Source organism: Mandrillus leucophaeus, unplaced genomic scaffold (genome assembly GCF_000951045.1).
Source record: "Mandrillus leucophaeus isolate KB7577 unplaced genomic scaffold, Mleu.le_1.0 Scaffold321, whole genome shotgun sequence".
Lineage (NCBI taxonomy): Eukaryota > Metazoa > Chordata > Mammalia > Primates > Cercopithecidae > Mandrillus > Mandrillus leucophaeus.
The window spans coordinates 1,727,346-1,753,154 of NW_012103377.1; the positions used below are offsets into that span (position 1 = coordinate 1,727,346).

At 40.2% G+C, this 25,809-nt stretch overlaps 1 protein-coding gene across 1 annotated transcript; it reads right to left on the minus strand.

Annotated features, from left to right (window-relative positions):
* Positions 1–2,009: 2,009 nt before the first annotated feature.
* PTCHD1 (patched domain containing 1) lies at positions 2,010–20,958 on the minus strand. Its single transcript, XM_011988038.1, has 4 exons — positions 20,798–20,958; positions 19,993–20,026; positions 18,741–19,401; positions 2,010–6,269 (listed from the first exon to the last, which is right to left on the minus strand). Exons 1-4 carry the CDS (start codon positions 20,956–20,958, stop codon positions 4,615–4,617), a joined length of 2,511 nt encoding a protein of 836 aa, XP_011843428.1. The 3' UTR covers positions 2,010–4,614.
* Positions 20,959–25,809: the final 4,851 nt, after the last annotated feature.

Below are 25,809 nucleotides of genomic sequence, written 5' to 3' on the forward strand. Positions count from 1 at the left end.
AGTTATTCAGTAATCAGTGGTGTCTCTTCCCCATCCCCAAAAGCAAGTGCCTGTATCCGTTTTTTTTCAAAGATCATAGTATGATGTCAACATCCAGGACTTGCAGCCCCTTTCCAGTGGCCCCACTAAGTGGTGACCAGCTTCATTTTGAATGTCCTAAAATGATTGGTAACTAACTACCTTCTGTGGCAACTCACTGTATTTGTAGCCCTAATCTCAGGCTCAAATGTACTTCTCAGTAGCTTTACATCTCGAGCCCTAGTGCTACTGTGCGAGAATGAAAAATTACAAATAATGTCTTGAGTCTCTCTTCTTTGCCAGGCCTTTCCAAGTGTGCTTTCCAAATGTCATCTCTCATCTCACTCAATCCCCACAATATAACTGCAATGTCACGCAAAGGTAGGCTCTACGAGCGCAGATTTTTAAAAATCTGATTTGTTGACTGTTGTGTCCCCAGTCTCTAGAACAGTATCTGGGCAATATTTGGCACTCAATAAGTATTTGCTGAATGTAAAGATATTTACTGATATTATCCCCATTTTACAGATGAGAAAACAGTCAGAGGTCAAACACTACTATAAGCTACAGGGGTACTTTAATAGGATCCAAAAGAATGAAGCCATTATGAGGAAGATAACATTTGTGTCCAAGAGGTTCTGCCTCATACTACACCCCCAAGACAGCTGCCCATTCCACCTTTTCTTGTGATGGACACAGCTGAACCCCGTCATTGGCACTGGAGAAAAGTGGTGTCATGGTTTCAGAATGCCACTTACGATTGGTTGATGGTTAGTTAGAATTAAAGGGTCATAAGGGTTACCAAGGGCCTCATTTGGAGCAGTATATTGTACAAAAAGCGTGGCCATGGAGGATGGCATCTGATTATCACACTTCTGACTGAAAACTGAGGGAGTAAAAGTGGTAGGAAAGGCAGAAGCAAACACAAGCAAACACAAACCACAAACCAAATTAAAGCAAAACAAACATCAAAGAAACTAAAGACTCCAAAACCCAACACAAAGTAAAACTTATGAGCTGGAACAATGGAGAAACATTTCATGAGGGTTTGTCTTCGTTTTTCTCTGGAACAAACTATACTTCTTTTAACCTGAGGAGCCCTGATGCTACTTGTTGGAATGTTGCTGTAGGCTAAACAATAATGCCCTATTTCAAGTATCACTTTTTTTCTTGCAAACGCCACATTCCTTGTGAATTTACATCTTCTTCTGAGTTTCACTAAATGAGAGAATATCACCCTTACCCTGACATTTTTTTTTTTTTTTTTTGAGACGGAGTCTCGCTCTGTCGCCCAGCCCGGAGTGCAATGGCCGGATCTCAGCTCACTGCAAGCTCCGCCTCCTGGGTTTACGCCATTCTCCTGCCTCAGCCTCCCGAGTAGCTGGGACCACAGGCGCCCGCCACCTCGCCCGGCTAGTTTTTTGTATTTTTTAGTAGAGACGGGGTTTCACCGTGTAGCCAGGATGGTCTTGATCTCCTGACCTCGTGATCCGCCCGTCTCGGCCTCCCAAAGTGCTGGGATTACAGGCTTGAGCCACCGCGCCCGGCCTACCCTGACTTTTAAAAATTTTCTTTATGAATGGCTAAAAAAATCCCAGTATGACAGTTTTTTAGTTGACCAGGAGAAATATTTTTGATGAATGGAATATTTTCTTTGGTAAACAAACAACAAACACCAACTCAAAACCAATCAAATAAGTTTCTTTGGTCAAGTGGACGTTAATGTCTTGGTTGGAATTAATTGAAAGAAAAAAACACCGCTTCTTCAAGTGTTTGCAGGGATCAATTTTTCCCTCTTTATAGTACTTCAAAAAGTAAAACTTGATGAAGTAAAGACTTAGATTTTATGGGGATGTGATTCTGAGTTACTTCTAAAGTGTCTTCTCCACAGTGGGGCTAAACCAATGCGGCAGAGCAATAATCAATAATCAGTATTAACAAATAAATAATAATTATCTAACAATAAATAATAAAGCTTGGCATGCATAATCTCCCAATAGAAAAATTCATTTCACAGTCAGAATTCCATAAGCCTTCATTTCAAGTGCTGAAAAGAGAAGTTGACAAGTTTGAAAATGCCCTTCATTAAAAAATACAATATCCCAGGGTATACAGAGACTCAATCAACTTGGAAAACTACTATCTGTCATAAAACAAAGTTCCACAGTAAGTCATTCTGGTTGACCAAATTGAATGATTAAATTCTCAACAAAATCCATTTAATTGGTGTGTGTGTTGTGTCAGTTTTGTGGAGTCGCTTTAAGCCGAGGTGCTCCACGTGGCTGACACTAAATCAATGACTGATTTAGAACACACTGTTCAGAAAATGATTTAGCAACATATGATTTAAGAATAAAACCAATCCCCTCTTCAGTTGTGTTTATAAATAATAGCCTAGTTGCAGGCCCCTTGGAGACAGAATTGATCGAAGATCTATTATGCAAACTTGCCCTTTTGTGAGGACTGTACTTGTCCTCAGATTAAAGCTTATTATCTTCTAGTTGAGTGCATAACACTTGTATTATCACTTAGTGTGTCTGCAGGGGAGACTGAGCAAGTGCGTAATGCATTAGCTACAATCCCCTGCACATGTATTTAGAACTGTATGGACAACAGTACATGAAATAGAAAGCATAGGTTTGCACTTGGTATGGTTACATCTGAATTATTTGGGCTTTTTTGCTGTTTTGGAAAGACAACGGCAAACCTAAACCTCAAACATTTTAATCCCAGACACTAAAAAAATGTCTGCCCTGTGGCCAATAAAGTCCTATGTTCCTTCTTTGGAAATGCATTTTGAGAGGAGTAATAGCCATCTTATGAGAAAACTGAAAATTGGCCTGCCCTGTCTTAGGTATGCTGAAATGATGAAAATCCTTTAGTGGTGTGACCTGAGTGAGTCACTTTATTCTCCTAGGTCTCAGTTTCCTCCTCTGCAGAAGATGGGTAACTTGCACAGCATGTCTGCTAAGGTGCAGAAAGGTAAGATGCTTTTGGGAAATGCTTACCACTATAGATGTCTAAATAAGCTACATCTCCAAAAGGGAAAAATACTGTAGATATTTGCTATAAATGTAACCAGGTTTTAGCTTCATTTTTATAAATTTAAAGAAATGCAGGGGCCTGGACAACGTATACAGCCTTTTTAGATCTAACCCATTTCTGTTTAGATCTATGAACCATTCTTCTGTAGATACTGGAAGTCAAGAGTGTAAATATCTAGGCTTGTTAATACACAGAAGGGCCTTGCTATGATGAAGTAGAAGGACATCAAAAAAGGTGTGGGGGGAACCAGCAAGGTGAGGTGCAGCCAGTTTAGTAAGAGAATTGGACTGCCATCATTGATAGATTTGTATTAGTGAATACTTTGTCCAGTCTTTTCCATCTGTCTCCCTTTTGGCCCTTTATCTCCCTGCACTTCTACAAAGCTTCTCAGTGTCAGGACTTAGACTTACCAAAGATCTTCCCCTCTCTGTCTCTGAGCAGGTGTGTTTCATAGCAAAGGCAGACTGGCACTACAAGTTGGAAGCAACAGCAAATTACTATTTCAGTGTTCATTTTTTTCCCTCAGTTATGCGTGGGCAGATGTTTCTGGGTATCCATGCAAAAAATGCATGTAGGGCCAACCACAAACAGCTGTACCAGCTGGCTATTTTGTTGTCGTTGTTAAAATGGAGACACTATATCTGGGTCCAAGTAGACACCTGCTTTTGCTCCATCATGCCAGGTATTTGGGTTTGGCTCTGTGGTTTTGGGTCCCTGGATCCTCCTGCCAAGAGCTGTAACTAATAAAGCAGACCCATTTGGTGACAAGTGACAAGCTCTTCCAAAATAGAATCACACCAGTTCTGCAGTGCTGGAGCTGTCATTGGTTTTAAGGTGTTTTAACCAAACCAAACTATACAAATGTTAAAAGCATACCAGTGGGGGAATATGATAATTTCATTCTAGACAACAAAACTGCTTCACCTGGGTGAATTTAGGGGTGAAACAATTTTAGTCCATGAGTGATGGCCACTCTACCACGTATCAGTTTCCAAGGCTCTGGCTTGCTTTTGCTGGTCAGAACTTTCAGAGCATCTCCTTTGGTGTTAGGGAGCTAGGTGAGACAGCTAAAACCTCAAACCACAGACCATGGCTGGAGCTACTGCTCTACAGAAGTTCTGGAAGCCTTATTGTTTGAACAATGCTTAAAAGCTGTTTCTGCCTTGGCAGTTGACCTTTCTATCAGTGGGTTTTGTCACAATGCCAGCAACATCTGCAGTTTGGATAAGACAGGATCCTGCTTGTTAATAAGCTTTCTTCTATTTGATCTTAGTTTAAGAGACTATAGGTCTCCTAGCGCGTGTGTGTGTGTGTGTGTGTGTGTGTGTGTGTGTGTATGTGTGTGTGAATTCTCATAACAACTCTTTTGTTTTAAAGACTGAAAATATGCCATGCCCATTTCTTCCCATTGTCTCTTACTTTTTTTTTTTTTTTGGCAATGCCTGTTTCCTATCTTTAAAAAAGAGAACAACTTTGAATTTAATTGTTTCATTAACATAATCTCTTTGGTCTTGATAAGACCTAAGGTGAAAATATACCAAGCAGACATTATCACACTGTTGTAATTTGGTCAACCACACGGGTACTATCGATATCCACCATTTCTACACACTCAATTTCCTCCCGGTTCTCAGGATTTTTCTTCTCTTTCCTTTTTTTCTTAGAGGGTGGCAGGAAAGTCAGTATCACAGGTAAAATGGCAAAGCAGTGAAAGAAGGTGACAAATGCTATTAAAAACAAGCACCTGAACAGTGTACAGGTCAGATTTGAAGGCACAGCTGCAAGAGGAATCAGACCAACAATATAGCAGAGGTAACTCTGTAAAATAGCTACCCCATGCACTTCCAGGGCATTTTTTACCCATTTAGTTCTTGTGAAATCCTTGCCCAGAACAAATGTGGATAACAGTGGAGCACAATTGTCAATTGTGTAATTAATTCCATAAATTAAGCATAGCACAGAAATGCAGTCCAGTTCTACTTTCCATAATGTCATGAAACCTATCACTCCAAACTCCACGGACACAACTGTTAGAGTGATCCAGACGTTAATCAGTGAATCTGCCACCAGGAATGCCGAGAAGAAGAGCAGGAACAAAGCACTGATGCAGGAGTTGTGCAGGGGGGCTCCCAGAGAGGAGGCATATCGATCCATGTACACAAAGGACGGATTGAAGACGATGAACTTCACCTTGGAGGTGACAGAAAGTCTCCTCAGGGTTTCCAAGAGATCATAGAGTTCTTCTCTGTTTGTTTCCATGGTCTTGGCCACCAGAAACATTCTGGAGGCCACTACATCGACCTCATCATTGTATTTTTTAGAGAAGATGATGTCCTCTTGAAAATGTGAAAATTGAGGGGCTTTCAGAAAGGAATTCCTCAACATGTCTGTGAAATTTTTCTTAGGCAAGCCAGTGGATACATTGAGTTTCCGAAGGTAATTTAAATAGCTCTCAAACCAGGATATCCGCACAAACCCCTTGGTGTATTCTAGAACATCTTCTTGGACACTAGTGTTCCAGTATTCTATAGACTCATATATGTAAAACCCAATCACAGGACTGTAGTTGCTAAAGTACTTTTGCTGGGCAGTAGTGTACTCAATGGTTTGTGTCGCGGTTGCTACGATGTTACTAAGGTCTGACCCTTCACTGACCTGCAGATAGCCCATTAAGGCAAAGGAAATATAAATAAGGTAAAAGAGAACTACAAAAGGCTTGACATAGGTGTTGGTTATCCAGTCACAGTAATAGCGTTTGAGGAAACATACCAATAGGTGACTCTCGTAAGTGTTCGCTTCCTCGCCTTCGGTTGTGTCCTCACTGAATCTGGCTGTCAGGAGAAACCTGTACCATGCCGGCTTCTCCTGCAATGCCTCAGGCTTTGGGACTTTTCTACAGAAGATACTATGCTGGTAATTGTTTTCTATGTAGCCAGTGAACACTAGGCTGGAACCATAAAACGAGAGTACATAGAGGTAGTTGAAGAAGATTGCAATACAGGAATTGCAGCAGAAAATCCTGGCTGCCTCAATGTTTGTGAAAGGGCTGGCCCCTATGCCAAAGGTGACCAGGTACATGGCAGTGGTGAGAGAAAAGGAGAGCATGGAGTCTGCATAGACTGCTGCAGTTCTCTCTTTAACATGTTGGTCTTCTCTAGTTTTCCTCCAGGAGGATAACATTTCAAAAGTCCCATATAATCCATGACCTAAGGGGGCAGAAAAAGACCAGAGCAGAAGTTTAAAGGACTAATCTCTTAAGAGGGAAATCAACTTGATTATGACGGACTACTGGGTCAAGGCAAATGTAACCAACCCTAGTGGTGATGGGTATGTGAATGCCAATGATTTCTCCTATGGGGAGATAGAGCCATGTTTTGATGAATCATAAATGTTAATAGATAATGAAAGGGCAGCTAGAGAAGCAAAGATCTTCATATTCCCTCTGGCTTAAGAAAGTTCTCTTCTTTGGAGTGTTCCACCAACCAAACTGCACTTAGATGAACTTTTGCCTATAGAAAGCTGAGTAGAGCCAGGCATGGTGGCTCATGCCTGTAATCCTAGCAACTTGGGAGACTGAGGAAGGAAGATGACTTGAGACCAGGAGTTTGATACCAGCCTGGGCAATGTAGCAAGACCCTGTCTCAAGAAAAAAAAAAAAAAAGAAAGAAAGAAAGAAAATGAAAGAACTTAGCCAGGAATCGTGGCTCATATCTGTAGTCTCAGCTACTCGGGAGGCTGAGGTAGGTGGATCTCTTGAGCCTGGGAATTGGAGGCTGCAGTGAGCTATGATTGTGCCACTGCACTCCAGCCTGGGTAGCAGAGCAAGACCCTGACTCTAAAAAGAATAAAAGCTGATTAAACATGTGCATATGTCTCCTGGGGATTTTTCCCATTAATAGCTTGGGGGTATTGGTGAAGTCTGGTTGGTGGACCATTCCAGAGAAGAGAAGATATCTGGACACTCATCATTTTGCTTTCCATTCCCACGAGTCTGGCTAGGGGTCAGTGCAGAGGAAGACAGTGGGCAGAGGGTTCTGAGTTAATGTCCCGTCACCTCATTTAAAATTGGCCAACTGGCGGGTTTTAGTGATAAATAGGCAGTGTATTTAATTTGAGTCTTGACAGGAAACTAAATCACAGCCCCCTCTTTTTTCCCTCCCCAAATATCAGGGCAGGAAGCAATAAATCTGAGAAAGAGGGAAGCAAAATAAGTAGGAGTGAAGAAGTTTCAGTGAAGAAAACACAGAAAAAATAAGATAAATATGAACTCTCCTGGTTATTGATAAAAATTAGGATTCAGGTTGAAGGTTTATGACTTGCAATTTGTCTTCAGGGATCTGTTTGACCAATTTTGGTTATTCATACATGACTTATCAAGCAGTGATATAATACGTCAGCAGGGACTCTGCTAGCTTCTCTGCACTATTTGATAGTGGCATCTGTGGGAAAGAGCCAGATCAGTAACCCCTCTGCATAACTGCTTAGTGCCTTCGCCTCCCGGTTTAGTATTTCAGCGATACTGAAATAGCAGAGGTACAGTAAATGCCCATGTTCTGACTCCATACTACTGCCTGGAACCTGATCTAGCATGACTTCTACCACCTCTCCTAGTTGGAGTCAGACATTTCCCTACTTCAGGTCCCTGTGTTTCCAGGCCACTGCAACATTGGAAAGCCCACCAAAGTGACCCATTGTGGATTTCGATAACCCCTGTCTTGGCACTGAGTATCAGCAGATTGAATTTCCTGTTTCCATGCCTTGGCATATTCAATCCCATTATTGAGGATAATAAAATCTTTACCCTGTGGTACAATAGTCTTGTTTTTAAAAAGGAATTTAAAATCTCCAGCCAAGCATAATGCTGAATAAAGTGAGTCACTGTTATCTTGTGTGTACAATAGCTAAGTGCACATCTTCCCTCATGCCCAGGCTAGTATTTATATCCTTATTGTGAAGTCCTGGCCCCAAACCTGAATGCCCATTTCACAGTAATGATTTAGGCCTATTTCCTCAGAGGAATTTGGCATTTATCTTAATTTACTAGGCATCGTTTTACAGCCACTTTTAGAAGTCAGGTCAAGACTGTCAATTTGATAACTAGCACCAAGGCCCCTATTAAAATGAAGGCACCTAAACTCCCCAGACATGAAGTAAAAAGTACACTCATTGACTGGCATCCTGTTGCTAATTATGCTTAGGTAGTTAACATTTAGTCTGGAGACGGAACATGAGTAAATCTGTTTCTAGTATATTTTCAAGATGGACCCACTGACCTTTGATTAAGTAACCATTCCCTTGACAATGAGGGTAAAAAGAGAATATCTCTGAGGCACTGTCCCTGAAGAAGTAATATTGACTTTTTTTTTTTTTTTTCTGGGGCCATGTAGAGCAAGTAAGCTTTGGTGGGCAAAGCACACTTCAGGGGGTCACTCTAAATGGGAAATAATTTTTTAATGATACTTACTTGCCAGAAACACACAAAAAATTAAAACAGGGTTTTAGTACTGAGTCATTAAATATGGCAAGAAAATAAAGCATGTAGCAGAATTAGAATTAGCCATATAATAGAACTTAAATCTGTTTTGCAGTTCTTTTAAAAATCAGTGTGATGTTTTACAATGACATTATCTGACCCTGATTCTTGGAAAATACAATAGGAATCAATTTCTTACCTTGCTGTTGAATAATCTTAGAAGCTAATTGAGAAAAGGAATTTGAATTAACAGAGATATTAGGTGACAAGACTGAGGCTCCAGGGCCCAGAATGAAAGTAATCAAAATCAAGGAAAGGTGGAGGTAGGCTGTTGGCTTCTCTCTTGAGTTCTGTTGCTGCATTTTAAATGCCTTGTCCTTCTATAGTTTGATCTTTTATACTGAGTCCTGGCTCTTTTTGCGTATGTTCTTGGTTTAGGGGCAGCTCCAAAGAGAATTCTAATTTTATTCTTGGGGTTTTGGAAACAATGCCTTTCCTTAGTTCTTCTTGCTACAGGTGTGTACATGCAGCCACTCAGAGAAATCAGAAGAGGCCCTGAGAAAGAATTTGTTCTAACTGATCACTCAGCATTTATTGCTAGTTATCCCTGGCTTTGCCTCCAAAGGCCCCTACCACCATTCCTGATAGGTCAGATTTCTCTTTCTCAAGCCACACCTCTCTAGCAGATTCCTACACCCGAAACCCCAAACTGGAGTTCCACAGCATCTTACAAGAGCCCTTTGGATTTCTGGAACAATTGCTGATACCATAACTGGGCCTCCTTCCTGAAGCTTTGTCAGTCAAGGGAGGGACAAGTGCCAACACAGCTGTGGTTACCTCTTAAGGATTAGCAGCCTGGAGTGCCTGGCTGGCAGTAGTCCTGGCTTACAGCTGGGTATTTTTGCTGAAGAGGTTGGCCTGTTATCCTATAGGAAAGCCCATCAGTGAGGACCCTGTTTTCTGGCCTGGATTCAAGGGGAGACACATTCCAAAAGCCCTAGGACATGAGGACCATCCTGCCCTCCAGAATGCTGGAACTATACCTGAGTTCCCCTTGGAACTTTCAAGGGTATTCTTTTAAATGCAAACTCCTCTGGGACAGTGGTCTACTGAAGCAGCTTCTCTTAGGTCTGGGGAATGGGACAGAGAATGGAAGTGGGGATGGAATAAAGAGGAAATGGCAGGTAGGAGAATTTCACAGAGATGAATTTCTTCAGTTTTTCCTCCAGTCAGGTCTGATCTTATCTTTTACTAGCACTCCAGAAACTGAGCCACTTGGAGTCAAGGAGAGGCAGAGAAGATAGATTTTGGTAGGTTCTGTTCCTCTCCACTTTCCTCTTTCAGTGGATGGCTCCATTCTTTAGCATCACCATCATTCATTGCTCTATTTTTTTTTTTTTGAGATGGAGTCTCACTCGATCTCCCAGGGTGGAGTGCAGTGGCGTAATCTCGGTTCACTGCAGCCTCTGCCTCCTAAATTCCAGTGATTCCCCTGCCTCAGCCTCCCGGGTAGCTGGGATTACAGGCACGCGCCACCATGCCTGGGTAATTTTTGTATTTTTAGTAGAGACGGGGTTTCACCATATTGGCCAGGCTGGTCTTGAACTCCTGACCTCAGGTGATCCGCCTGCCTCAGCCTCCCAAAGCGCTGGGATTACAGGCGTGAGCCACTGCGCCCAGCCCACTCTCTTAATTCTGGGGCTGTAGTCCAGCAAGCGGAACTCTAACACCAAATCTTGCAGACGTGGGCAAACAGATACTGCATGTGGACTGAAGATACTTTTCAGAGGTCTGACTATTGTTTCCTACTTTTTAAAAAGGTATTTTAAAAGCAAAAGTACTGCTGTTTGCTTTGCACTCTAGGTTTAAAAACTTCTCCACAAAGTAGGAGTTCTATAAGCTTCTCTGTGAAATCTGACCAGTGGGCCTATGTCATTGGCATAAAGAATAACTTTGGCAAATAACAATTTCCCATCTGCAAAGTCCCAAGTCTGTTCACAAGGACTCCCTGGTGACAGAACTCATGGGGTGGGGGCAGGGCGGAGCTACCTAAATACAGATTTTGATTTTGGTCACTAGGGACCCTATGGTGGTAATGGGAGTCATGACTCATCATTTGAGGGCCAGGTCACAGCCTGAGACCTTGAGGTAAAAGACTATATCATAGTGAGGATATCAGGAACCTCAACATCCTGACATCCTGACATTCTAAGGATTATCCTGGATGATACAACATCCCAGGGGATTCCTTCTTTTACAGTCACAGTGTAAGACTGAGGAGTTGCCAACGGGAACTGTTAAACACATCTTGATTCCATCAGATTTTGAAGATAAAAATGCTTTTAAAGCATTCTCTTGTCCTTTAAAAGCATATTCAAGATGTTTGTTTCTATTTTTGTTACACTGCATGTCTGTATTGTTACATGCATAAGAACAAATGCCTATTAGTATGTGAAAACACACACACACATATAGAGAGAGAGAGAGAGAGAGAGAAGAGAGCGCCAAGTTCTAATTATTCATGAGTGAATACTCTGAGGCAGCTCGAGGTTTTAGTCAGGCCAGTAGGGTTCTTCACTAATGCTGAGGCAAAATTTGGGCCAGGAGTGTGATTTTAAAAAAACTGCTTTTATTAATTTTATTTGCAGTAAACTTTGGGGTTGTCATCTAATAAAATAAAATATTAAAGAATTTAGGCTAGGCCGGGTGCGGTGGCTCATGCCTGTAATCCCAGCACTTTCAGAGGCCGAGGCGGGTGGATCACGAGGTCAGGAGTTTGAGACCATCCTGGGTAACACGGTGAAACCCCGTTTCTACTAAAAATACAAAAAATTAGCCAGGCGTGGTGGTGGGTGCCTGTAGTCCCAGCTATTCAGGAGGCTGAGGCAGGAGAATGGCGTGAACCCAGGAGGTGGAGCTTGCAGTGAGATCGCGTCACTGCACTCCAGCCTGGGCAACAGAGTAAGACTCCCTCAAAAAAAAAAAAAAAAAAAAATTTAGGCTAATAATTTTTCTTCTTTTCAAAAGAATTTTTATATCTGAATGTGTTGTTAACTCTCAGACTTTGCAGCTAATGAAGAGAAAAAGAAGCACAGATGATAAATAACACTAATGGTGGAAAAAAACTCAACTGGCCAATCCTCCCATCACTGAGGGTGACTATCAAGCACCCTCGAGATTAAATCTTACTGTCACCCAGAACTTTTTGGGGCCTGATCAAAGCCTTCAGGGTTGTTTATAATCCAGTAAGACAGAATCCACTAACAAATAGTTGAGAGTTAACCTTTCTTTACCCAGTAGATATACTTCTGGAAAGTTGCTCATAAAGTGAATAATATTTTAAATGTATTTAGTGGTTTTGCTATTGGAAACAGTCTGGGTGATTTGTTGGTGGTGGTGGTGTTGTTGTTTTGTTTTCAATGAATAATCATAGGCAAATCGATCTACTTTGTACAATACTTCTGGATTTTGTAAGTCAGATTTTTCTTCAGGCCCAGATTCTCCCACCTGTCCCAATGTACATAGCCACAACACAGCAGCTGATAGATGCCTTTGGGTGCTACTCACATTTTAATCCTTTTCACACTAGCAGGATTTCTTCATCCTGAGTTCCTCAAAGTAAGGAATGGCTAAGAAGGAGGAAATGGGATGGCTTGCTGATGGATGATCTTTCAGTTTCAACGTGAAAACATTTAATGTCATGAGTCAATGAAGCTGTTTATAGCATGCCTGGGCAGTGCTAAATTTCATATATGGAAATAAAATTACTATATTCTTCTCAAAAATTCATAGACTATAATCCATAAGCAAAATCTGCTTAAAGCCTATTTTATTCTTAGAAAAACTTCACTAAGTAGCTCATGTTTATAAGATGCCTGTTTTTCAATGACACCCACATAAATTCATGATTTTTGTGTTTTTTTAAGAAGAAATTTAAAGTGTATATATGTCTGGGTTGAGTAACATCTATTTTCAGGGAGAAGTTCATTAATTGGGTTACATTTACACTTTGCCAGTTATAAACATTTACTTTCTAAGCTGAATTGTTTGGTTTATCGCAGCCTGTTTTGTCTCACAGTTAAGAGTAAGAATAAAGGTGTACTCTGTTTAAGTAAAGACAGATGCTCACATCAGGGGGAACACACACATCTTATTCTTTGTACCAGATACTTGTCACATTTTGAAAATTCTAATCAGAGCATTGGGTTTTAGTCTTAGAAATGATTTTTCTTTACTAGATAGCTGCAAAAGAGAGCCCTAGAAATGAATTTGCTTATAGCTCTTCCTTGTGTAAAGAGAAAGTATTTCAATATTGTGTGTATGTACATTATATAAGACCAGTGTGTATAAATGTGGCCCATAATATATGCTATGGTCATTGTGTAATTTCTTTTTGTATAGAATACAGATGTAATATATAAACATGTATATATGGCATATCTTATTCAAATATATTTTATATATTTACATATAAAATGTTGGACTCTATATACCAGATAATATATACAGAGAAATATATAGTACTTCTATTTAAATATTCAAGCAATATATATTACATAATATATGTTATAAACACATTGTATACATATAAATACATAACATGAGCTTACTACATATCATATTGCATATGATATATAATACAGCTAATGTGATATATAATATATATTATGCACATAAGTTATAAAGACACACATACACACAAGATGAATAGTAGGCTGATGTGAAATTTATGTTACTGATGAGGCAAAATAATGTTAGTGTTGCTACACCAATCAGTGTAGAGAAGGGGCTATAGAATCCCTCTCTTGGGCTCCATCTGTCTATATTTTGGTTCTTGAGTAATAAAATAGCCTTGGTGAAATGCAGGGTTTCCTTGACAATAACTATGAACCTGTTTGGGTTGTGAGCTTCTGTATATCCATCTGGTCAAGACTGCCCAGCTGTGACTTTCTGGGAGTCTAGTCCAAATGTAGATGCTAGGTATTCCTCCTCAGGGTCTATGTTTAGTTGAGTGTCCTCATGTTGCCTCCTGCTGCCCAAGCTTTACAGGGTCTGTCACTCCCTCATTCCCTGGGCAAGACCGGGTAGAGAGACCACCCAGGGGATATCTGGGAATCCTGGGTCAAAGACAAAGCCCCTTTGTATTCCTCTGCCTGAGTTCTGCCTTCCTGGATTTGTGCCCCCAAGTCCTGTTCTTGTCTTACTTTATGGTTAAAAATAGAACAATAAAACTTGTTTTATTCCATTCCCCTAAATCTATTTCTTTCCACCTACTCTCACCCTAATATGATTGGTGGAGCATAAGAATAAAAGGGCAAGAACAAATTACAAGCCTAAATTACATAATCTCCTTGTAAATTAGTCCCATAATGACCATGGGCCATTACAAAAAAAAGATATTCGGGAGACAAACTTTGGAAATACTGTAAAATAAAATGTCTTTTTAAAAAATAGATGTACACAAAAATGTGAACAACAAAACTCTTATCAATCAGTTTTTTTCTCTATAACATGCTGAACCTATTACTGATTTATATCTAAGCAAAGAATTTCTACAACATTCTAATATACTTCTACTTCATCAGGTAAATTGTCATATTGTTACAAATAATGGATTTCTACAATAATGTATTAGGCTGAACCACACAAAATTACCATTTTTGTAGTTCAAAAATGACCAGATAGTGGTACCAAATTTGTAGGCCAAAAATGGTTGGATATTGGCAATTTCATATGGCTTAAATTTTATTATTATCTGACTGATTTTTCCCCCATTTTCTCGTGACTTTAGAAATATATCAGAATACTCATCAGGAAAGCAAAACCTTTCAGGTTTGCTTAAGTTTAGAGCAAAAATAATTAATAATTACAATTTTTCAGTTGGAACTAAATTTTTTGCATGAGTATTTTTACCCTTCCCTTTTTATGAGCTCCATGTACTGCATTACATTTCAAGTGGCATCATATGAGAACACATTTTTGAAGAATGGAACCCAATCTTCTGGTTTCTGCTACATATGAATAATCTTAAAATACACAGCTGAAAGAAGCCAAACTTCCCTGCTATTATTCTTTTCCTAGCACTAATCCGCAAATTAGAAATAATCCACTAATTCTTTCTTCCTTTCACATCCTTGAATCTGAGTGGCCTGGTTGGATAATTCAAAAGGAAGAGGATACCCTGGATCTAACCGCTGACCTCAAATCCCAAACATCTGAAAAAGGGCTTAAAGAGTATTTTTCATCTCATAAATCTCTGGGGCTCTTGTATCTTGATAAATGCAAAGCAACCTTTATAAACTAGATTACATGTAGAAACTAATATCCAAACTCTTTCACTATGACTTCAATTCTCCTTTTTAGTTGTACAGGATGTACATGAAGCAACAAATCTTCCAGATGCAGAAGGGAGAAAACTTTCCTTTGGTTCCCTTCTATATCCTCTAACATTCTATCCCTTTCCTGATTTGTATCTGATCAGCAAAGCTGTGGAAACATTAAGTCTGTAAGGAGAGCTTGCACATAGAAAACCTATGCCAATTTTAAAAATCATACCCAACTGGAGAATAATGGTGTAAATCTTCATCCTTTAAAGGAAATTCTATAACAGATTAAAATAATTAGCATCATATATTCACAAATAGCAATTCAAGTAACTCACTACTTGTTATCAATATATTTGGAAAGAAGGGATATTATTTTATGCACGATAAGGGTATAGACCAAATAAACTCTTCTCCAAATTAGAGTAACTAAAAAATGTCGATGAACATTTATAATACTGTAGACCTTTTAGGATTTCAGCTCTAAATAAACTGATATGACTCATCTGGACAGAGGTTTTGGCAGAAGTGGGATTGTCTAGTATGTACAACACTGATTAAAAACATTCTAAATCATGATGTATCTATGCTTACATCATTGCCAAAATGATTCATCTGTGTAGGATATATTCTTATTGCCAGAACTGTCACATATCATCTTGGCTAGAAACACACAGTCACATCCCATTATGGTGAACTCTTAAGAGTTTATCCAAATTCTTTCCTCTTCTGGAATTTTGTCAGGTTAATACTGCTTCACACGTGATCTTAAATTTTTCCATTCTAAATCTAGTGTCATTTTGGCATTTGGCTGGATTTGGCCTATGTGACCAGAATCACACTGACAATGTTCAGTTTGTTGAATTTTAAATCTATGATGTTTATCACATTGTAGACCTACTGACAGCCAAGGAAATGTCTGTTTGAGACTTTTTCTAAGATACTTTACCTTTTAAATGAGGCTTTTTGATTTGATATTGTATTTATATAACATACTAAATCAAGTTTTGCTTAAATCTACTTAGGTTAAGCATAGCCATTTTAAGCTATAGACAGGAAAATTTAAATACCGAACAGTTTTTTGTAGTGCCAAAACCCTTAGCACTGAATTTCTTCTTAGTCATTTGAAATATTTACTGGTATTTTAGGAATGGTCATCAAAAAAACCCAGAATTAAGCGATGGCCTTGAATGCAACATTTATGAAGCAGCTCTTGCTTATATTTCATTTTATAAACTCTTAAAAATGAAGAGTTTATCTGAGAAATACAGGAGGGCGACCATCCTAAATCCAGGCACTGTTAGCTTTATGAGCATATTAAGCACCCATTACATCGTGCAAAGTATTTATTGCAAATGGGCCTTAGCTACTAAAACATGTAGCTTCCTTTCATGTTATGACTAAGTAATTTGAGAACGCTTTGGGCTGAGAATGTACAGAAAGGTTGCACACTGATTGTCAGCAGGGAAAACTGCCATCAAATCAATACACATAACATTCCTCACAAATTGCAAACAAGGGCTTATTGGGCACCTGTGGTGCATGGTCTCTTTCACTGCAAATGCCAGATTTTTTCTGAATTGAACTCTGATGTAAAGTTCAGTGATACTCAGTCTGTGGATCTGTGGCATTACTATTTCTGGATTTGTTTTTTAAAGACACTTCCCTGCTAACAGCATCTTTCCATCCTACCATCTCTTACATCCCTGCACCAATACTATCTGCCATAGTCTGTTTTGTGTTGACTTTCCCTTACAATATTTAAAACCTCTTTAAAAAGTACAAAAAAGTAAGTTTTAAGGAATTTTAAATATTTCAATTTACTTTATAAAACTAATTTAAGAAGTTTTGAATATTACAATTTCATTTTTAATAAAATTAAGTTTTGAATACTGCTATTTTACTTTACTTAAAATTAATTTTAAGAAACTTTAAATATTATAATTTTATTTTACTTAGTAAATTAATTTTTCAGAAGTTTTAAATATTCTAACATGCTTTGAGCTCACTGGTAACAACCTGGAATGTCATAAAATCAGCACTGATTGTCCTTTTTCTAGCTCCAGCGTCCTTTTGCCTCACCTTAAGAACCTCACGATCTCCCTTCAGTTCTCCACTCTTTTCTTACTCCTATTTCTCTTCCTCCCACAAAAGCAGCAAGAAAATGAAAAGCTAAAAAACAAATGAAATGAAAACCCTTCCCATAACCCCCAAAACATTCAAGATTGTGACTAATCGTGAGCAAAACATCTTAATTTCAACCTTGATACAGGCCTCTGTGGAAGCTACTAATACTCAGTCCTACTCACTCTTCAAGGAACCACCCTGTATTCCACAGTCAACCCACATGGTCTTGGGGTTATTGTAAAGAGGCAAGTTATGCTGCTTTCTTAATAAACTGAATTCAGGAGGAGGTACAGCAGCCTTCTTCTCTGTTGTTTTCAGCAGTGACAAGTACATTATCAAATTATCAGGCTGCTCAGTCTCCTTACGGTGCCCAGCTTTTCACAAAAGCTACCAGTATATGTTTATTGACTAGGTTTCAATTCCTCAGGCCACAGAGAATCGAGGGCCGAATGTAATTCTGTGTCTTTGCAGCCCCACCAGCCCTGCTTATCATGTGCCCATAACACAGCTGAGATTTCCTGAGGAAATTCTTTTCTACTACTCTAAAACAGGGCATAAGGCACACTAATGAACTCAACAGTGGTTATTTCTTAGTTAACAAAAAAGTGCCACTTCATTTGTCATGTTAACAATGATTCCAAATGACATTTTAATTTTGTTAAAGGAATTGATAAGAAGCTGCTATAGAAAAGGGGGAAAGTGAACCTCTTGAATCCTTGGCCCGCAAGAACCCTGCCATCAGGCTTGCTGGGCATGCCATTTTTGATAACAGATGGACAGGGCAACCGATGTTATGGCCACTATGGCTTTGTTTTGACCATTAATCTCTATCAGGGAGTTCCTGCAGCCCCTATGAGTGAACACACTGGAAGCACGCTGTCACCATCAGCATCGCTTTAAAATATTCTCCTGAGTTCATAGTAAGAATAGGAAAAAAAGTTACTTCCTAATGGTTTCTCACATGTCACTCTCAAAGTTCTTATACATTTATCATGTCCTTTTGTGTGATGCTCACATCCACTCTATTCATAAGGTGGGGAAACTGAGAGTAGCAGACACTCTCAGCATGCCCTCCCATTCCCCATTCTTGAGCTTGCTGAAGGCTTGACTACAAAGTCACCTGAAGGATTTCTCTGGCTGCAGGAGTGTGCTCGGTCTTCCCTGGGAAGTGCTGGGAGTTAACTGGCCTGGGGAGCAGCCCTCAATTAATCACAAGCCATCTGTGGGAAAATAGCCCAAATTCCTCACACCGGGGGAGGACCTCTCTGAAGTGTGTTTTACAAGGTCTCCCAAAGGTCCCCAGCAATGGGCAGAATGTAATATACCTTGGGCTCATTAACATACCTTCAACTGCCTGCCTTCCTGTCTCACTTCCTCACGCCCATACTGGTGCTTCCTGGGCTCACCTTCCAAATACACTACTTGTATCCAAATCTTTGTCTCAGGGCCCTGCTTATGGGGAAGCCCAACCTAAGCCACTGGGACACAGAGAAGATTAATACCTGCTAAACACCACATGGCTGCTCAATGGAGAGTCAGTGCTAGAACCTAGGACTTTGAACTTCTGGCACATTTACCAGATTAGGTTGTTTTTGGCTGATTACCAGCACTTTATAGAGTTGGTCCCAGGACTTTTGGGCAAAATGAAGATACTATAAATGAAACAAAGTTGTTAGATGGCTATTCCTGGCCTTTTAGGAACCCAGTCAACACCACCAGCAGGAGGAAACAGAAAAATGAAGGGTAGTAATTACCTAGCATGATGAAAGGGACTCCCAGGAAGGTGGAATTATATTTCCCACCAGTAAGATTGATGATCCCAGCTGCAGTGAGAGTGGCCAGGCTTATGGTCACCAATCCGAGCAGGCCTAGCCAGGGTTTGCTGCGGACGCAGTCCTGCATAGAGCAGCAAAGGATGGCCATGGTAACCACCAGGATCAGGCTGGTGACCAGGTAACGTTCTGATACGCGGCTGGTCTTCTGGAAATCTTCCCTCAGTGAGGAGGACGTGTAAGGGTACATTTTGACTTTGCTGTTGGATTTCTGAAACAGTCTGACAGTGTCGCAGAAGCTGGACTCCCACCTCTCGGCCACCATGTCATTTAGACTGTTGATTGACTGCAGGTAGTAGGTGAGCTGGATGGCCTCTGCAGATTTCACCCGGTCTTTGCTGTGCACAGTGACGCCCCCAAGCTGGTGCCCATTGTACACAGCCCTCCCGTCCTTTAAGTGAGTGATTGGGTATGTGATAGCAAAATTGGTCCGATTGGTGGCCCGAGCATTCTTTAGCTCTTCCAGGACGTGCACTATGTCATCCACGATGCAAGTCTTATCATTATTCAGGATACATATATGGGCAAACGTGTAATTAAAACCAGGCCTTGGAACCTGGATCTTGGTGACAGCAGCATGCAACTGTGGGGAAAAAAATGACAGTATTTATTAATCAAATATTTCTATTTTTGTTTTTTGGAGAGGGTAGACATTCCATCTGTAAGCTAAACAGTTCAAATTAAATGTTATAAACCTAGATCAGAAATAGGTAGTAGGAATGTGAAACACACATTTGACCAGTGGTTCTCACAATGTGGCCCCTAGAACAACAGCAGCAGCACAACCTGGGAGCTTGTCAGAAATGAAAATTCTTAGCCCCACACGGACCTGGTAACTCAGAATTTCTGGGGTGGAGCCCAGGAATTTGGGTTTTCACAAGCCTTCTTAAGAATTCTGATGCAGCTGACGTTTGAGAAATGCTGCATTAAAGCACCAGTGTTCTTTCCACGTGTTCTTTATTTGTGACCCAATTGGTCTATACTTTTGGGAAATCTTATATAGGTCCCCTGTTCAGTTTCCTTCTTGAAAATGTAACATAAAAAGTGAACTAAGGTGCAATTCCAAATGCAGATATCCTCTGCTGACTCCTCCTCTGATGCTGATTTGCAGGGCAGCTAAATGATCTCTTTATCCAATTAAATCACTCTCTACCATAAAAGACAAGAGGTTTACCTTGAGGGTCCTTGTTTTCTCTGGCTTTCCTCGCCTACATGTATGGGAAGGGAGCTATAACTGTAAGAGCCTGGCTTGGATATATGGGAATCATGCTAAAGCAGAACAATGGGATTTATTCTACACACCTTGCTCCATATTGAATTTGCTGTGCCCAGGTGCTGAATGCTTGTCATCAAAATACGCATGAGAATACAAGCACTAATTTAACTGCCCCTACTACATGCCAGGCACAATTCTAGGCTCTTTATACAGATAAACTTATTTAATCCTTGCAGCAAATTACAAAGTAGGTGTAAGTACTAGCTTCATTTTACAGATGAGGAAATACAGAGAAGTCAAGTCACTTGCCCAATGTCACACACATAGTAATAGGCAGAGCTGGGCTACACCAGGCAGTCTGGCTCCAGAACCTGTGCTCTTGGCCCCTCACCATACACCTCTAGGCATCTGAATGACTAAGGTTCTTGTTAGCAACTAATTTTTGAATTTGTGCTTTTACTGCCCCACCCCTAAAAGTCACCAATGCTCAATTTCAGATATGTACAAGTATGTGTAATCTAGTAAGATAAGAAAACAAGGCAGTTGAGGGTGTGGTTGGACTAAGGGACTTAAATGAGCTATTACCACGTGTCAGGGCTTCACACCTTAAATTCTCTCAACAAGTCACTTTACAGATAAGAAAACTGGGGCTCAGGGAGACCATGTAGGTAGGAGGAAGGGCGGGGCTCATCACTGTCTTTTTAAAAATGGCATCATGGTACTGTTTCAGTGGTAGCTACACAGGTCCTTAGTTTTGACTCACCAGCAGCTTATCCTCATGGTGGCTTTGCTTTCTCTGTATAAAATGTGGCCCGTGTGCAAATTGAGGCCAGTGACAAATATGTAGTTGAGTGTTAAGTAAACTAGTACATCTACGACTGTGCTTAGCACTGAGTGGACTCTCTCAAGAGTATAGATAGCCATTATGACATATCTGATGAATGAAGGACATTTCATCTGTAAAGAAGCTAGAATTTAACATTCAGACAGTTGTTATACTGTAGCTGTGCCACTACAACTCACTACCTTCTCCATGATCCTGATATATTTTCTCTCAAATCTGTTCTAAATAGATTATCTGTTAAGACACTTTGCTGTGCATGTGCTTGGATGAGTGGGATATTATGCTTTTAAAAAAAATGTCTGAGGGGCACCAGCTGTCAAAGTCCTTTCATTAGCACAGAGCATGAGTTGAGAATCCTAATTCTCAGTGGCTCCTTGCCCCACATCTCTTCATGGGTACCAACCCACAGGATCAGAAAACATTTCATTGAATTATGTTTGGCTGAAATAATTTGAATTCCTTTACATAAATATGTAAACACACACACACACACACACACACACACACCCCCCTAGGAGGCTACTTTCACAGCCTAATCATATGCTAAATGTTTGTTTTGATGCTTTGGGATTAATTGTGAGAAAAATGTCTTCAATGATTTTAAGCTGTGAAAGCGCGTTTTTATCAATTCTTCTCGAAGCATGGCCCAGTGAATTTTGATTAAAAGAACTCCTAGTTACAAAATATTTCAAATTATAAAAGGTTATTTTGGAAGAAAGAAGAACTTAGAGGAATTTAAAGACAAGAGAGAGTTTTGATAAGCGTCGAAGAAAGACTTTGGGAAAAGATTCAGAATAGGCTAGAAAAGGAGTGGTATTGAAAGCATGCCTAAGTGTAATATTTAGTGCATTGTTTGTTCCCATGGGCAGTGTAATAAATCTCCCTTAAAGTGATTACTAAATATGTCAAGAGAAAAAGATTGCCAAATAAGATGGTGTTAAGCCACAGGGCTGAACCCAATTATAGCAAGGGGATATTTTCCATCCATTCTCTATGACGACTATGCCCTGCTGGGTGGGGAGTTGTAAACTATTTAGTGATCTTCCAACTCTGCAGATCTACTGCTATGACCCCTAGGACCATACATCGAAGAAAACAGATACCATGTTAACCCACGTACTACAAGACCATAGGAGGGAGTCTTGGAAAATGAGAATCTTAATGAAGTTTGAGAGGGAAGGTTTCTTAACTCAGTTCCAGAGCTGCTGTAAGATGAAACTGCCTTGACGTTCCGATAGAGTGGTGGGTAGAACATGTCACTCTTGCTTCTGAGTGGCAGAGTTCTGCAGAGTGACAAAGCAGCCAGAGAGAGGGTGTTGGCTGACGCCACCCACCCAGCAGGGGGAATCCGTAGGATTCTACTGTGGGATAATAAGGGTTATAACAAGGAGTTGAGACTCCCTTCCATGACTTCTGCAGTGGCTCAGTTCTGATCTTTGGTGCTTATGAATACACATGAAATACAGACACAATCCACTCTTGGAAATCCACATAGCCATGGGCAGATATACTGCACATGCTACCTGAACATCTACCTATACCGAGTTTTAGCGTGTCCTGATTTACTTTCCTAAAAGAACCCCACTCAAGGCAGTAGAAACATTAGTGGATGTTCTAAACTGTAGTACCAGATATATTCACAGGAGGAAAAGGAAGCTAGGGTTTGAAGCTATGCTTCAGATAAACCACAAAATGAACAACTGCAATCCACATAAGCTTGTTATTGAACTAGGTAAGAGACACTCTTCTCAGAAAATAAAAAGAAGGGAAAAATGACACAAACTAATCGTCCTGACCCTTAATGTGGTCTAAATCTGTCGTGTGAAATAACATATAATCCATGTTTCCATAACTATGTATAGATTCTAGATTATTCATTCAACACACATTCAACAAGTACTTATCAAATCTACTATGTTGTCAATAATAGCACTTCCCTGAATTTAGCGTGCTTGCACTCGCAGATGGAAAAAAATCACATGAGATGCAATGTCCAAAACAAAGGGAAAATCCTAACAGTAAACAACGCCAAGTGCTTCGTACTAGTAAAGCTCGATCCAGTGTCAATTTCAATCACAATATTTTTGATTATTAATTGTATTTGCTGCCAAAGAGGCCAAAACTGAATGTTAAATTGAGATTAGTTTTAATCTGAAGCTCTGAACGCATCATGTAAATTATTAGCTTCTTTGCTCTCATCATCCTTCAGGTTAAGAATGATAATGATAATAGTAATTAGTTTTCTAAGTGCTTTCTATACAGTTAAAAAATGTATTTAAAACCAACTCTATGGCAATGGTGACACTATAATCCTCATTTTATAGCTGGTGCAACTAAGGCCTAGTGACTTTGAATAGCTTACCTAAGATGAGCCAGTAAATAAGGACAGACCTGATTCTCAAGTCTCACTTCACAGCAGGACACTTAGCATAGACCAACAAATTCAGCAGTGAGCATGAAGACAACCTGGCGGTGGATAAAGAAATGTCAGCCCACCTGCTTCAAATAACTGGCAGTGGATATGACTGAGCTATGGGATGGCCACAGTTGGAGATCTGGGGTCCAATAAGAGAGATCAGAAATAATCCAAACAGCGAAACTCATGTTCAGACAGCAGCAACGTTACATGACAGTATTAACAGGTAATAAAGGGGATGGGTTTAGAGTTTAACAATTTTTCTTAATGTCCATCCAGCCTCTGATGTTGCTAAATAAAACTTTTCATTGTTCAATTCCCACCTATGAGTCAGAACATGCGGTGTTTGGTTTTTTGTCCTTGCGATAGTTTGCTGAGAAAGATGGTTTCTAGCTGCATCCATGTCCCTACAAAGGACATGAACTCATCCTTTTTAATGGCTGCATAGTATTCCATGGTGTGTAAGTGCCACATTTTCTTGATCTAGTCAGTCATTGATGGACATGTGGGTCGGTTCCAAGTCTTTGCTATTGTGAATAGCGCCGCAATATGAGAACACTTGGACACAGGAAGGGGAACATCACACACCAAGGCCTGTCATGGGGTGGGGTTAGGGGGAGGGATAGCATTAGGAGATATACCTAATGTAAATGACGAGTTAATGGTTGCAGCACACCAACATGGCACATGTATACATATGTAACAAACCTGCACGTTGGGCACATGTACCCTAGAACTTAAAGTATAATAAAAAATTTTACAAAAAACTTTTCAAAGACAGGCTTCCTAAGAAAAGCGGTCCTGGGGCACAGTGGAATCCAGTAATAAGAAGTTTTGGCTTCCAGTGTGGCTTCTGTTACCTACCTTAAGAGTGTCAGAAACCTCAGGAATGCCACTCTGCTTCTTTAAGTCTGAAACTTCAGGTCTCATATTTATCAGTAAAAAAGGGTGTTGCTCTAGCTAATATTTAAGGACAGACCCTTCCAGTTTTAACACTACATAATTCTAAGATGAGTGATATCCACAAACTACATAATCAGACACTAGGTGAGAGAAAGTTAACTTAATAAATATCAATTTAAACATTATTACAGCTACTTGAAGTATGCTTTTCTGACACACAGAAGTTCTTTTTAAGGCAATCAGATCTAATAGATGAAACCCAGAAGGAAAACAGGGTAAAGAAAATAGGTTTACTGGGAGAAAAAAAAAAAAAAAAAGATTTCCCTCTCTGAGTGATTTCTCATTCTGGGGAGGTGCTGGCTCTTATAATCCCCTTCTGCCAGATCCTGGGACAAAGCCAGTGTGGGCTGCTTGGTCACGACAGGCCAGTCTAATTTCCTCTCCCTCTCCTTGGCACACTCAGATCTTCCTCAGAAGACAGCAGGGACACTTTGTAGAGGACAGTACAGAAGGGAGGAAGGATGTATCTGCTCCTGAGTGGTGATTAACACAGGAAAAATACCGGTGGGTTTAGAGGATCTTATACAATACCTTGCAGGGTTTTTTTTTTTTTTTGTATTTGTTTCTTGTTGAAAAGGGAAGAGGGAAGGCAGGAAGGCCACTCTGCCCATGCAGGGCAATTAACACGCTCTGGGAGCAGCCTCAAGCAGTCTCCAAGCAATCTCATCTGTGAGGGAAGACTCGGACTTCGTATGGGTTTCCCATGTCCCAGCAGGATGGAGCTCCAGTTACCTCCAGTGGGAGTTAGCCTGATGATGCCCCCTTTACAGGCTGCCTTCCCTTCCTTGTCTCACGTTTCCACCCCCTTCCCACTTCTTCTACTCCCAAATAAGCTGCATACATTAAAAAATGTAAAAAGGAAGATTATGATTTGACTTCTTAACATACATCATCCGTCCCCAAATATTACCTTCCAAGTGACACTAAATCAAAAGTGCTTAAAAATGCTTTCAAGGAATATCTGTTTTTCACCCCTAAATGAAATGTTCCCTTCGCCGAATCCCTCCAAACTACATGTCTTGATCTGGGTCTATATTCTGCAACTGTAAATGGGTAGGTGCTAACTGGCAAGGTATCCTCACTCAGGACGCAAAAAAACACCTTGAAGTGGATGGATCTGTCTGCTGCAGTTCATAAATTACGCTAGCTCCCTTGGTGTTATGTTCTGTCTTTGCATGATCTCACTCTCACCCACTCTCTTTCCTCTTCTTTTAATAGAAATGCATTACATCAGAACACCAGAAGTCGCAAGTTAGGGATTGTTACCGTGATTCATTTGTAGTGCAGCCAAAAACAAGTTAGTCATCCCTTAATAAGTGAACAGAAATATCATCCTGCCTTTAAAATATTACATTTCCAGAGGACACCAAATTTAAGCTGTGGATATAGCCAAACAAGTGACTATCTATCCACACACTTCCTCTGCACATGTGTGCCTGGTGCCATGCTCACCTGCTCCAGTGACAAAAGACAAATGGTTACCTCTGTCAGTAATGCAATGCCAGTGCAGGTCTGGGAGAGCGGAATACTTCTGTTTTGCTCCTTACTCTAC